Source organism: Loa loa (assembly GCF_000183805.2).
Source record: "Loa loa unplaced genomic scaffold supercont3.75, whole genome shotgun sequence".
Lineage (NCBI taxonomy): Eukaryota > Metazoa > Nematoda > Chromadorea > Rhabditida > Onchocercidae > Loa > Loa loa.
In genome coordinates this window covers 237,288-249,290 of record NW_018108255.1, presented here as the reverse complement: position 1 = coordinate 249,290, position 12,003 = coordinate 237,288, and the positions used below count along the sequence as shown (strand labels likewise).

The 12,003-nt window shown below is 33.4% G+C and overlaps 3 protein-coding genes across 3 annotated transcripts; all 3 read right to left on the bottom strand.

The window, feature by feature from the left end:
* Positions 1–3,525: 3,525 nt before the first annotated feature.
* Positions 3,526–7,639, bottom strand: LOAG_08123 (major facilitator superfamily transporter; the record flags this gene model as incomplete). The annotated part of the gene is made up of 10 exons (XM_003143655.1): positions 3,526–4,011; positions 4,196–4,395; positions 4,632–4,679; positions 4,997–5,226; positions 5,399–5,496; positions 5,597–5,749; positions 5,963–6,119; positions 6,279–6,400; positions 6,647–6,757; positions 7,520–7,639. The coding sequence occupies 10 exons, from the start codon at positions 7,637–7,639 to the stop codon at positions 3,526–3,528; spliced, it is 1,725 nt and encodes a 574-aa protein (XP_003143703.1).
* Positions 7,640–8,325: 686 nt separating this feature from the next.
* LOAG_08122 (hypothetical protein) lies at positions 8,326–9,336 on the bottom strand (the record flags this gene model as incomplete). Its single annotated transcript, XM_003143654.1, has 3 exons — positions 8,326–8,454; positions 8,991–9,099; positions 9,161–9,336. 3 exons carry the CDS (start codon positions 9,334–9,336, stop codon positions 8,326–8,328), a joined length of 414 nt encoding a protein of 137 aa, XP_003143702.1.
* Positions 9,337–9,998: 662 nt separating this feature from the next.
* Positions 9,999–11,151, bottom strand: LOAG_08121 (hypothetical protein; the record flags this gene model as incomplete). The annotated part of the gene is made up of 4 exons (XM_003143653.2): positions 9,999–10,211; positions 10,521–10,673; positions 10,780–10,865; positions 11,010–11,151. 4 exons carry the CDS (start codon positions 11,149–11,151, stop codon positions 9,999–10,001), a joined length of 594 nt encoding a protein of 197 aa, XP_003143701.2.
* Between the last annotated feature and the right edge of the window lie 852 nt (positions 11,152–12,003).

The window sequence follows — 12,003 nt, the reverse complement described above, 5'->3', positions numbered from 1 at the left end:
CGATAAAGTAATAAAAATGAAAAAGTCTTAGCTAAAGGCTAAAGGCACTGATAAGAGCAGTAATAATGAATTAAATAAGAATTTCAAACAGACAAATTAACTTGTTCCAACGCACAATAATAAAAGCATATTTTGAATAGTTAATGTAAAATTAATAGAACTAATAAAGAAGCAACTATGTAAAATCTAAAATCATAACATCTAAAGACAACTCAGGTGGCCATCCACTCATAAAGATGGATAAAAAGTCCAACCACTACCCGAACCAGAGCAGTGAAAAGAAAACGGATAAATCAGTAAGCCAAAAAGTAAACAAAAAAACAAAGTATCAACATGAAAAGCAATTTCAACGGTACCCAATGTTACATTCAATATGTAATTACCAAAACGCTCTCTCATAGAAAAAATTATGAAAACACTATACATGGTTAAAATGGAATTACAAACCTATCCGCTACCAAAAAACAAGTACCACGAGCATTTTGGTAATTGCATATTGATAGCTCAGAAGGAATAATTAGCTCAGAAGGAATAATTTGAAATAAACTCAGAAGATAGCTCAGAAGGAATAATTTGAAATAAACGAAAACGATCTAAGCCGGCCCAATAACAAAAACAATATAGTAAATACCAATAGTTTTAGGGTTAATCCTATTAGTAATGTTGCACTTTGACACATTACCAAAAGCCATCCCACAAAAAATAACCATATCAAATAACAAAATCAAATAAAAAAGAAATTATGCAATCACAAAAACTAGAGGTAAGGTTAAATTACACTGTGACTGTCACATACATAACTTATCTTACCGCCAACACCAAGAAATAGACCCAAACGTAAACAGAGTAATAAAAAGAAGCCAAATAATAAATAAGTCAAAATAAAACACCGACATAAAAAACAACTTACATCTATCAATTCAACATTAAGTATTTATAAAAGAAGAGAAACCGTAGTGAAACAAAACATTAAACGAATAACATACTCACATTAAAATACTCATGCAAATAATAAATTGAAAGATTGTTAACAGTATGATAAAATTTCCTAAAAAAATAAAATATTATAATAGAAATATATCCATGAGTTAACATTATTACAAAGCCATGGACTTGACATAGTAAACCTCAGATAATAAAACAAAACCTATGAGACAAATAGAAGAATAAGTTGACAAATCATTCTGAACTATGCAAACAAAAGAGCAAAATAATAGCATCCTGATTAATAGTAATTCAAAAAATGATACAAGACAGCTCTTCCCAATTTTAACATAACACAGCTAATCCTAGTACTGTATTGTTAGTACTATCATCTTAGCATTGTAATGTTTTTGACTTTTAGAACAAATATACAAAAAATCCCTTGGAAATTCAAACAAAAAAGCATAATCTCAATAAAAATACAAAGGATTTACAGATGCTGGCTCCAACAAAAGCAAATTCATAACATAACATTCGGATAACATAACATTTTATACAATAGAACAAAAGTAGCAAATTGTAAGTGGTTCAATGTTGTGATTTTGAAATGTCCATCCTAGTATTAATTCATAACATAACAGGAAACAGTTATGCAAATCACATATGTCCATCTGTCACTTCCTACAATTTTCATTTATTTTGATCAACAAAACGATTAGTCGGAAAATTCTTAATCGCATTTTCAGTGTTGCATGAATGTTTCTAATAGAGAAAATCTTGTTGGTCGAACAATATAACTGACTAAAAATATACCTCGACCCATTTTCTTCTTTCATATATATATTCCGGATCTCTTCTTTATAGCCAATAAAGAAATGTTCCGTTTAGTTTTTTGAAGGTAATTAACTTGGTTACTATTAGATTCCCTCATTTGCAACTTACGATGAACATTGATGACATACATGCTGAAGTTGGCGCTGATATTGTTCATTAACAAAATCTTTTCTTTTTTTTTATATAACTCAAAATCTAACATCCTGTAGACAACACTTTCCGATCAAGTTTGTCCTATTTTTCCAACCTTAGGGTTTATGTGTTATCTAATCTGCAAATCATATTTCTCGTATTTACCGCTAGCAACGTAGTGATGCTATAAAAACTGATTGGTAAATCATTCCGACTTCATACCTTAAGAAAACTGTTCGTGTTTGGTGTCATATTGGAGCGCTCAATGATATTTCATGGCCTAGTTTCTGGCCAAGCATCCTAAAACTAATGTTCATAGCAAAAGAGGGGCTATCCTTCCTTCTCTGCTAAACTAATATGAATAATTATCGCTGCATCCCTTTCTTTAGGAGTGCTTTTGATTAATCGATGTTTTGCTTTGTCTTCCCTGCAATGATTTTGTCGAGCTCATTCCTCGGAATAAAATGCTGCATTAGCTTCTCTCAACTTCTTTTGAAAGCGATTTTGTCTGATGGAATAATGTGACAAAAGTACGCCAGGATATTACAAAGGTACCCACGAACTGTTGAAATGACTTGCTAAATGTTGTAGAATCATTATTAAAGTCAAAACACTCATTCCAACCGACCACTCTGGTCGGAACTTTCAGTATCTACAAAATTAGCCAGTACCAGACAAGATAATTTCATTTGTTGAATTCGTTGTTTGTCAGATAGATTTTTCATAAAAACGGATTGCTCACATTGAATAGAAACTAAAAATGATTCGTTAGTATTTAATTCTAAATTATGGATTACCATTTTCAATCAGAATTAATATATTCTAGATGACAAATCGGTCGGTAGATGGTAAAGTGCGTACACACTACCATTTCTACGATACTTACTAAAATGCGAAACACGTAAAGATAAGTGCTTTTATATCAAAAAACGTGCTAAATCCAAATACTTCTTTGTCAAAACTCAGTAAATGATGTTATAACAGTATCACATAAAAGTGCATCATATTAAATCTACTTTCTGTCTTATTAGACAGAAGGGCCTTTTGTGAATAACAAGAAATGATCCCTCGGTACTGCTCGAAGACAAAAAGTCACCGATAATTGTTTGGATTTTGATCAGATTGTTAATGAGACTGATCGCTTTGATCGGTTGGCATTGATCAGCAGATTCCTTTGTCTACCTCTCCGTCTTTTTAATGATTCCAGAGGTGTGAGAGTATGCATATCTCCATGCACGTGTGCGTGCACGTGTACGTGTGTGCGTATATGTGTATATGTATATACGATTTGTCATGGTAATTCTCAGAGTTAATTGACAAATGGCACGTTAAGCCTTTGATACACAATGCAAGACATATTTTGTCTGCTGACCTTAAAAAGTATCGGAATAGCGAGTAGTGGGCAGTTCCGCGGAGGAGAGGTGGTGAAACCCGAGAGGTGGTGAGCCCGAGAGGTGGTGAGCACGTCAAAGTCAACTACTTCATGATGTTTTTGGAGAAGCGACCGGTCAGTCACTCATAGGGCGCTGATATTACGAACTGTTTACTACTTTTATTAATGAACAGAATGAATAAGACTTGTCGCATTCATTTGATAACTGTGAAGGTTTAATCCTGAGAACTATTATCCATTCTTCACTTTTCTCTTCTCTCTTCACTTTTTCTGCTCTCTGTCGTGCTTTTTTCCGGTTTGCTCCCCTCTGTGCTCTTTTGCTGTTTTTCCCCTTCTTTTTTCTCTCCCATCTCTTCACCATCTCCTTTATCCTCCTCCTTTCTTTTCTTTTCTTCGGACTTTCTTCCATCACTACTGCTCTCTTTCTCATCTCCCTTATTACCTTTTACCCCATCCGTTTTCTTTTTCGTTTCTCTCTTGGTACCTTTCTCATCCTGTCGTGATGTTGAAGACGTGATTTTGCGAGCTGAATCTTGACCTTCTATTTTTGCATCCCTCGCGGGATCTGAACTCTGAGTGTGACTGTTATGGACAGTATGTTCTTCACCTGGCATATTGTCGGGTAGTTTCTTACCCCGAGTTTCGGGTACAAGGAAGAAGTAGAGCAAGAAGTCGGCTGCGCTCGTTATCAACATCAGAAGAAATGGCGCCGGCGGCCAGTGCTTACTCTGCAACATGTTTATCTATCATTCCCGTTTTGGCTGCAGTCACAAATTTATTCCTTGAGAATAGCCTAATATCAGATAAGGATGCATTTCTAGGATGAGATTTTTCCGCCACACCACTGCTTGCCGGAACGGTGGTAGTAACCTGTTCTTCTACGTTACAAGAAAAGCGGAGCGGTGCACTAACCGGAATGAACACAAGCGGGCTGACAATGGTGCCCAGTCGATTGAACGTTTGAATGAAAGCAATTCCTGCACTCCGGACTGGTGTCGGGAAAAGCTCGGTTGGTTGTACAGCGTCCAGAACAAATAACTCGGTGCACATTGCCGCTGCCAAAAGGGAGGCGTATCGCGTGAACATAATGATGGCATGGATCGATCCTTCACCTGAAATTCTTGCATTAACACTTTATAGTATGATAAACTCATTCATTCCTTCCCTAACAGTCTTCACACCAGCACGCAAGCATTATCTTATCGTTATGGTTTCAGCTTCCGAACATACACTGAACATATTCAGTAATACCCAATTAGCGACAAATGCCTAGATCGAATTAGAGTAGGATTTAACAGATAACTTTTGATGGCATTGAGGATTTATTTGTATACAAGAATTTGAATACCTATGCCACCAGCTTTTACAACTGCTTTGTAGGTGTCAATTCTTGGCCCTGGAAAATTGATTCAATTATTTCTTTGAACATTTCTTCAAATGTATTTAATTCCATTTCTTTCCTTCATCTACGGGAATTTACACTGAATTATCATCAGCTGCAGATATCAGATATTTTTTGTTGATTATGGTTTTTGTGAAAGTGAACTTCACGAGCAAACGGCTTTTCGACATGATGACATGCATGACTCCACATATATCGATAATGTACCGAAACATTCCATCTGATATCAAATTACCGTGTCGAAGTATAACCGATGCAGCATTTGGAGTTTTCTATAATCTATTTCCTATGATTTTGAAGGAATAGCTTACATGTAAGCAAATAAATGACAAAAATGATTCCCATAATAACAACAATAAATCCAACGGCAACGAGATGAAGTAAACGTCGTCCAACACTTTGAATTGAAAATTCAAGTCCCGCAGCCGATATATTAATGGCCCATCTTGCAGCGCCCAGAATAATGACATTAATGTAAACTGTACCCGCCAATGCGTCCATATTGTACGCAATACCGTAACTTATGAAACTTGTTGAAAATCTGCAATGCAGTTACAGACAAAAGGCTCATGTGATGGTATAATATCAGTTTGGCAATTTTATCCAAATTCTTTTCTTTTTTATACATATGAATGGGAAGATTAATTAGATTGAAAACTCTGGGAGTGGTATAAAGGGATGATGTATATGCAAATGTGTCCCCAACCACTCACAAACTTGTCGCAAACACAACTGCATAACTGCCGAGTTTCCAGTCGCTGAATAGATGATAAAAGTAGTAATTTTTCTTTCCTTTTCCCATTTTTACCAGCTGAAATTAATTTAAAAAAATGAATTAGTTGGTTCAAATATCATCTGTACAAAAATGAATGATTATAATGTGGAAATCCGTATTTTAATTTGTCGCTTACCTCCTCCTTCGCAGCATCCTGAACAACAGCGACAATTTCCTCTTCTCTTTCCGGTGTAAGTTTTTCATCCCATTTCCGAATGTAGACAGCTGCCTTTGATGCCTCATCTCCCTTTCCTTTTTTATCAGCCATCGCGGTGTATCCATCAGGAATCTTAATTTTTCATTCAAATTACTGCTCAATGATTGGAATAATGCTTTATTTTAAATTTTTTATAATTTTGCTTTGGATATATTATCAATAATCTCGTCAACTAATTATATTAAACGCAGTTGTTAAGGAAGGATCGGAAATTAAAAGTATTTAAAAAAAAATACAAAACAAGCAACATAAAAAGGCCTACGGTATCATGATCAGAGGCAATACCGCTATGGAAGCAGCTACCCACGACAGGATTTTCCATTTCTTACATATATATGCGATACCAGCCAAGATGATGTAATTGGGTGAATATGTAATCACGGTAGCTACCCACATTCGATGCTTGTCGGGTAAATTTTCCATAAAATACGGATTGCAAACACTACAAGGGTAGGGAAGTTCCGGTTGACGAAAAATAAATTTAATAGTTTGGAAGGTTTTTTGTAGATAGAATGCACTCTAGGAAATTTATATGGATTTTTAGAAGCTTATTTGAGAGACAAAATTCAACTCAGGCAAACAATGATTTATCGATGCTTACCAATGCTTCCCTCCAGTGAAGATCATATCGAAGAAGCGAAAAATAGTGAATATAATGAAAGATGGCGAAAATGGTGTAACAACAAGAAATATTATTAAGCCGACAGTAAATGATAGCAGTACCTAATATTCACTTGTTTTTTCAAAATTAAAATTTTTTAAGATGATACAATTAAAATTGATGACTTTAATTGCATCACCTTCTTGGAACTTTCCAATCTTCTATTTGTTTAATTTGCTTTCAAAATTCAGAGTACTTGAAGTAATGATAAGTTTCGATAATTGTTTTGTATTGCCAAAGATAATATCCTTTTTGGTACAAATGAAATAAATTACAATTTGATGATTCTGCTAACAGTTTATGCTTACTTTTTTCCTACCAAAGATATCAGCAAGATTGCCAGCTACGATAGCGCCAACCATTAAGCCAATATTCTGTATTGTTGTACCCAGTTTAACATATTCCACTGGTATATCAAACTAAAATTCTGGACAAAGTAAATTGGCGAAAGGAAGTAAGAGAAAGCATGCAGTTGATTTCTTATTCACGATAATCGTCAAGAAGATACAAATTAATTTTATGCAGAATACCACAGTAGAATATGTCCTCTGTATTAAATATATCAGTTTACTGATATTGATAATCGAGGAAAGATTGTGTGTAGTTAGTGTTTACAAATTAACAAAGTCTCATTTAATTATGATTTAACTAATGTATAAAACTATAGAAAAAATCATACATCATGACTTATAGGAATGAAATCATAGGTTTTTGTAGAGCATACGACATTACCACTTTGATTTGTTGTTACCCAGCAGTTGCTTATGTTGCAGGTTTTTGTTGATATGTAATCCGGGTATTCTTTTTCACAGACGTCTTCCACTTTAGGTTTTCGATCTAATCAGAATTTGAAATTATTCGGCAATTTAAACAAAGGCAATAGTTTATAGCTGTTTCCTAAACCTAAATTCATCCGGAGTTTAGTTGATGAGATTGGAATCTCATATCCGCTTTTGAATTTTTCTGATAAATTCGATTTACTTTTAAAAAACAATCGAAATGCCTAGTTCGAACAGCTATGTACTTGTTATCAATTCATCATCAAATCGTTTTTTCTTCTTAGTGTGGATAGAAGAATCAAACCAAAGTATGATTATGCAGGTAATACTATTGGAAAGCGAACCGGCGAAGGTCATGAAGAGCAGGTTACACACTTGCGACAGGACCATGAAAAAATATACCGAAGTCAGGTAGACCACATAATTGCCACACGTCTGTATATCAGATATCTTGAACTCGGTGCTAATTGATATTTTTGACGATTTCGGTTTCTCTTTTTCTTTTTTAGCATCTTTCAACATCCTTCTAATTGAGTTAATAAATGGAATTTTAATGAGGGAAGAAAGTATGATTTGATTTGCATTTTACAAAGTAAATAAGTATTAATTAAATGTAGCAGTAAATATTTTGTTAAAAATAAATCTCATCATAAAAAGCAGAAAATAACTTTTTAGGGTTTCCCAATCTAGAATATCTTTGCAATTTCAAAACTCCTCAGAAATGCTAATTAATTTTTATATTTATCATACGTTGCATTCTTCACTTTTTATATTCTTTATTTTATTTCGAATGGAACTCGAAATAAATCCGAGTGACTATTTTAAAACCCAAATTAAATTCTGGCACTTCCACAATCAGCTAGGTTATGACATTCATCCTACTTCTAAGCGTTTTATTCATCCTACTTCAAGCGAAAAGATTTCATTTCTATGTTTTCGCCTTCGACAAAAATGCAACTTAATGCAATACAGATAATGCATATCCCGAAATCAAAAATGGTTTGAGATAATGGAATTTCCTTTATGATTATAAGTAAATTCCTTATGAGTGTAAAATACAAAGGAAGAAAATTCGCAGCAACAGCCGTCTAACCTCAAGTCGCTTCAAATTAAAAGTATTGTACAACAAAATCCCGAAATCTCTATAAATACCATTCAGAAAATTTGCATACAAATTCATATTGATTTCATCATAGAAAAGCAATATGTTACCGCTCGAAATTTTCCGAAGCTTCATATCTATATTTTGTCCATTCATCATCGCTTTCTCTGGTTATCACACTTAAATTACCATCATTTCCAGATATCTTATCCTTACTTGTTTTTAAGAGCCTAACCTGATGTCACTCAACTTCATAATTTCTCTTTCATCATTCACTACCTCAAAATAAAAGATATAAAGATCAAATTAGTAGAAAGAGAAATTGAAGAATAGTGTATCAGACTAAGTGTTCATACAGAAATGTCCATCAGTGATCAAATTTGCTTATTCAGTGGTTCATTTCAAATCAGCTAAAAACATGTTATACTCATTTTATCGTTTCCAAAGTTACAAAAATTCCAAACGTAACTAGCAAGTAATAAGCAAATGTTAACTAGTAACATTGTCCAAGAACAATATTACATCCCGAATAAATCTATATCGCTAAGAAACGAGTTTAGCTTTCCCGACACCACATTACATCCACCTATCACAGGTACTACAAGACGATACAGTGCTTATGAATCCGTTCACTCTCAAAATTAAACATTAGTTCCAGTGTGTTCAGTTTTAAAGGCGTATATGTCCTCACAGATAGAAGAAGTCTTGACTGTATATAGTTTAGATGTGTTTAAAATAGAGATCTCATGGTTTCATTAATGCCGAAGTTACCGGTACTGAGGTTATCTGTATTGAACAGATGCTATCAAAACTGTTAAAGCCGAAATTTGAATTTAGGTCGCCATTCAATGGCGGCATCTCCTTCCTGATTCTCCCATTCCTAAAAACCTCTATTTGATTCATTTCTGGTGTTGTCTCTGTTAACTTTGATCACTGATAACCTCCTCATCCAGTCAATGCTTTGTTCAAGATCTGCATAAACCGCACAGCAAAACCAGTGTCGTGTAGAGTGGCGGAGTCTTTTAAAGTCTCTTGAATTTCGACAGATATTGGCGTTTGTGACTTGGTTATAGACTTTTCTCGACATTAACCCCATCCATGACCATTTTCTGATCATGATGAGATATCGAAAACAAATCCTGTGGAACAATAACACTTTATGCAGACAAGCAAGACGAAATTTTCTGAAGATAACAACAGCAATAACAATAATAATACTAATAACAACATTAGTAATAATAACAATTAATAACAATAATAGTAATGAATAATAATAATAATAATAATAATAATAATAATAATAACAATAATAATAATAATAATAATAATAATAATAATAATAATAATAATAATAATAATAACAAATAGTAGCAATAATAAATAATAAGCTAATAAATAAATAAATGAATAAATAAATAGATAAATAAACAAATAAGTAAATAAATAAATAGTAATAATAGTTAATAATAAGTAAATAAATAAATAAATAAATAAATAACCGGATAAATGAATAAATAAATAAATAAATAAATAAATAAATAAATAAATAAATTAACTAATTAATTAATAATAATAATAATAATAATAATAATAATGATAATAACAACAATGATGATAATAACAATAATAATAATAGGTCAATTAGAAATGGACTAGTGAAACATTTTTGAGAGCTTAAATGGTTTCAGTAAAACCTAAACAGATCTTAAAGCATTTTTACCGTTTGTTTATTCGAATAGAAAGAAGAAACGTATTTGTTTACCATACTTTTTAAATCCTTTAACTACGAGTGTTAAATACTTTTGTAACAACAAGATCAGGTAGTTTGTAAACAGTTGAGACGATAAGAATCACGCCAATCAAAACAAATATAGCTATAACAACGCATTGTTTACCCCAACTGGTCCAGCACAAAGAGCAGCACGCTTTAGCTCGTGAAAGACACCAGAACTGATCCAGATGAGGACGATTCGGATGCGGAAGATATGGTGACTGAAAATAAAAATGGGATTTAACGTAGTTTCATCTAGTAGTAGAGTGGCTGTAATTTGAGGAAAAATGGTAGATAGGAGTTTGAGGTATGAATTAGTGTTCCAAGGAACTGAAATATTTCCTCTACTTTCTCGCTAATATACTGAACAGAAGGGGACAATTTCTGAGAACTTGTAAGCAGCACAATGGCAAAGTTAGTGCAATTTCAGGGAACTTTTTCATGAAAAGTTCGTTTACACAGATCTTCATAAAAAAAAAGAAAAACAGGAAGCCTCATGCAATCACAAGTAAGCAAAAACAAGGATTTACATGATTTGGTTTTCCACGCTTCTTACCCACAGGGTCAAGTTTTGCTTCTTCAGCCGTCAACAATGTCAGTTCCAATTCTACTGCACCGGTCACATATGGCTTTTGGGCAGTGAAATCATCATCTTTTTTTTTCTTCGCATCAAAATCTAATTTCTGTAAATAAATCGGAAATCTAAACAGAAAGCAGAACGGCCACTTAATGCACGAGTAATTATTGTATATAGAAACAGTCAAAATAGAGAAAAGAAAAACCAATAACTTGTTCGTCAGGTAGAGAAGTGTTAACGCATGGCCACCACCCATAGGTTGTACGCTGTTGAAATAATGAAAACTGACCAACCCTTCCTGATATATATGGCTGTAATTTAAAAAGGTATGTTTTCATCCAAAAGATTAACAAAAACACATCTGCTTTTCTTGGAAACAGAAATGTTCGATATAAAATATATTCGATACGACAAAAGATACGATAATAAAAAGTAGACATACTGGCGCTCGCGGTAACGGAATAACTTTTTTTTCTATCTTGTCTTCTGATATCACAAAAAGATGAGCAGCATTTTACGCAGCAAGCACATCGATAGCGATTTTCGCGAGCATAATCAACATTGTACATTTCATCAGCATCCATTTGTGCCTCTAAATTACGTCTCTTTGTCGAGATTTACAAGGATCAATGTCAAATTCTTTTGGATTCATTCTGATTCTCTCAAACACTTAAAAATTGATTACATAGGTAAAATGAAGAAAAAGCGATTTTTTCTCGGAATTTTTAGATTTTTTCTAGAATTTACAAAGACTTTTCAAAGAAGACTACTTCTCCGATGAAGAATTGCATAGCTTGAAATGTTAAACTCCATTTCGCATTTAAATATGCTAAGGAATATATTCAGAGATCGTATTTTCTTTTAATTCCATCGCGACTGTAACAAATGCAAAAGCACCAATACCATCGAAAGAAAGCAAGTCCAAGGCAAGTTGTCCGATATAGCCATCTTTTCGAAACTTATTGTTGTCCCAGATTTGAACGAAGAGTACTGGATCTACCAACAGTGACGACTTCTTGCTGAGATTGCAAATGTAAAAATAATAGGCAAGTTGATAAATTGCAGAATCACAAAAAGTAATCTTATTTCATCAAAACAACATCTAGTGAAAAGATAGCAGATTTAAAAGAAAAGACCTAAAGAGATGTTTTTTGGTGTACATCGCGATTTTCTTCTCCCAGATATCGAAATCGAAATCAAACACGAAACGCCAGTTAAATGAGCCATATCCATCAAGACTTCGGTAATGAACATCAGTTTTCTCTTCTTTTTCACTTCCGTTCAAAAAAAACCTTCAGATGTATGAATCACTTCGGTTTGAATTAAATGATTCAATTGTCATTACTTATTTTATCAGTTTTAGTGCTAAATACAAGAGCTTTTTTCGAACAAAAACACTCTTCCTCTTAGATGAAAGCCTTCTTGGTTGACACAGT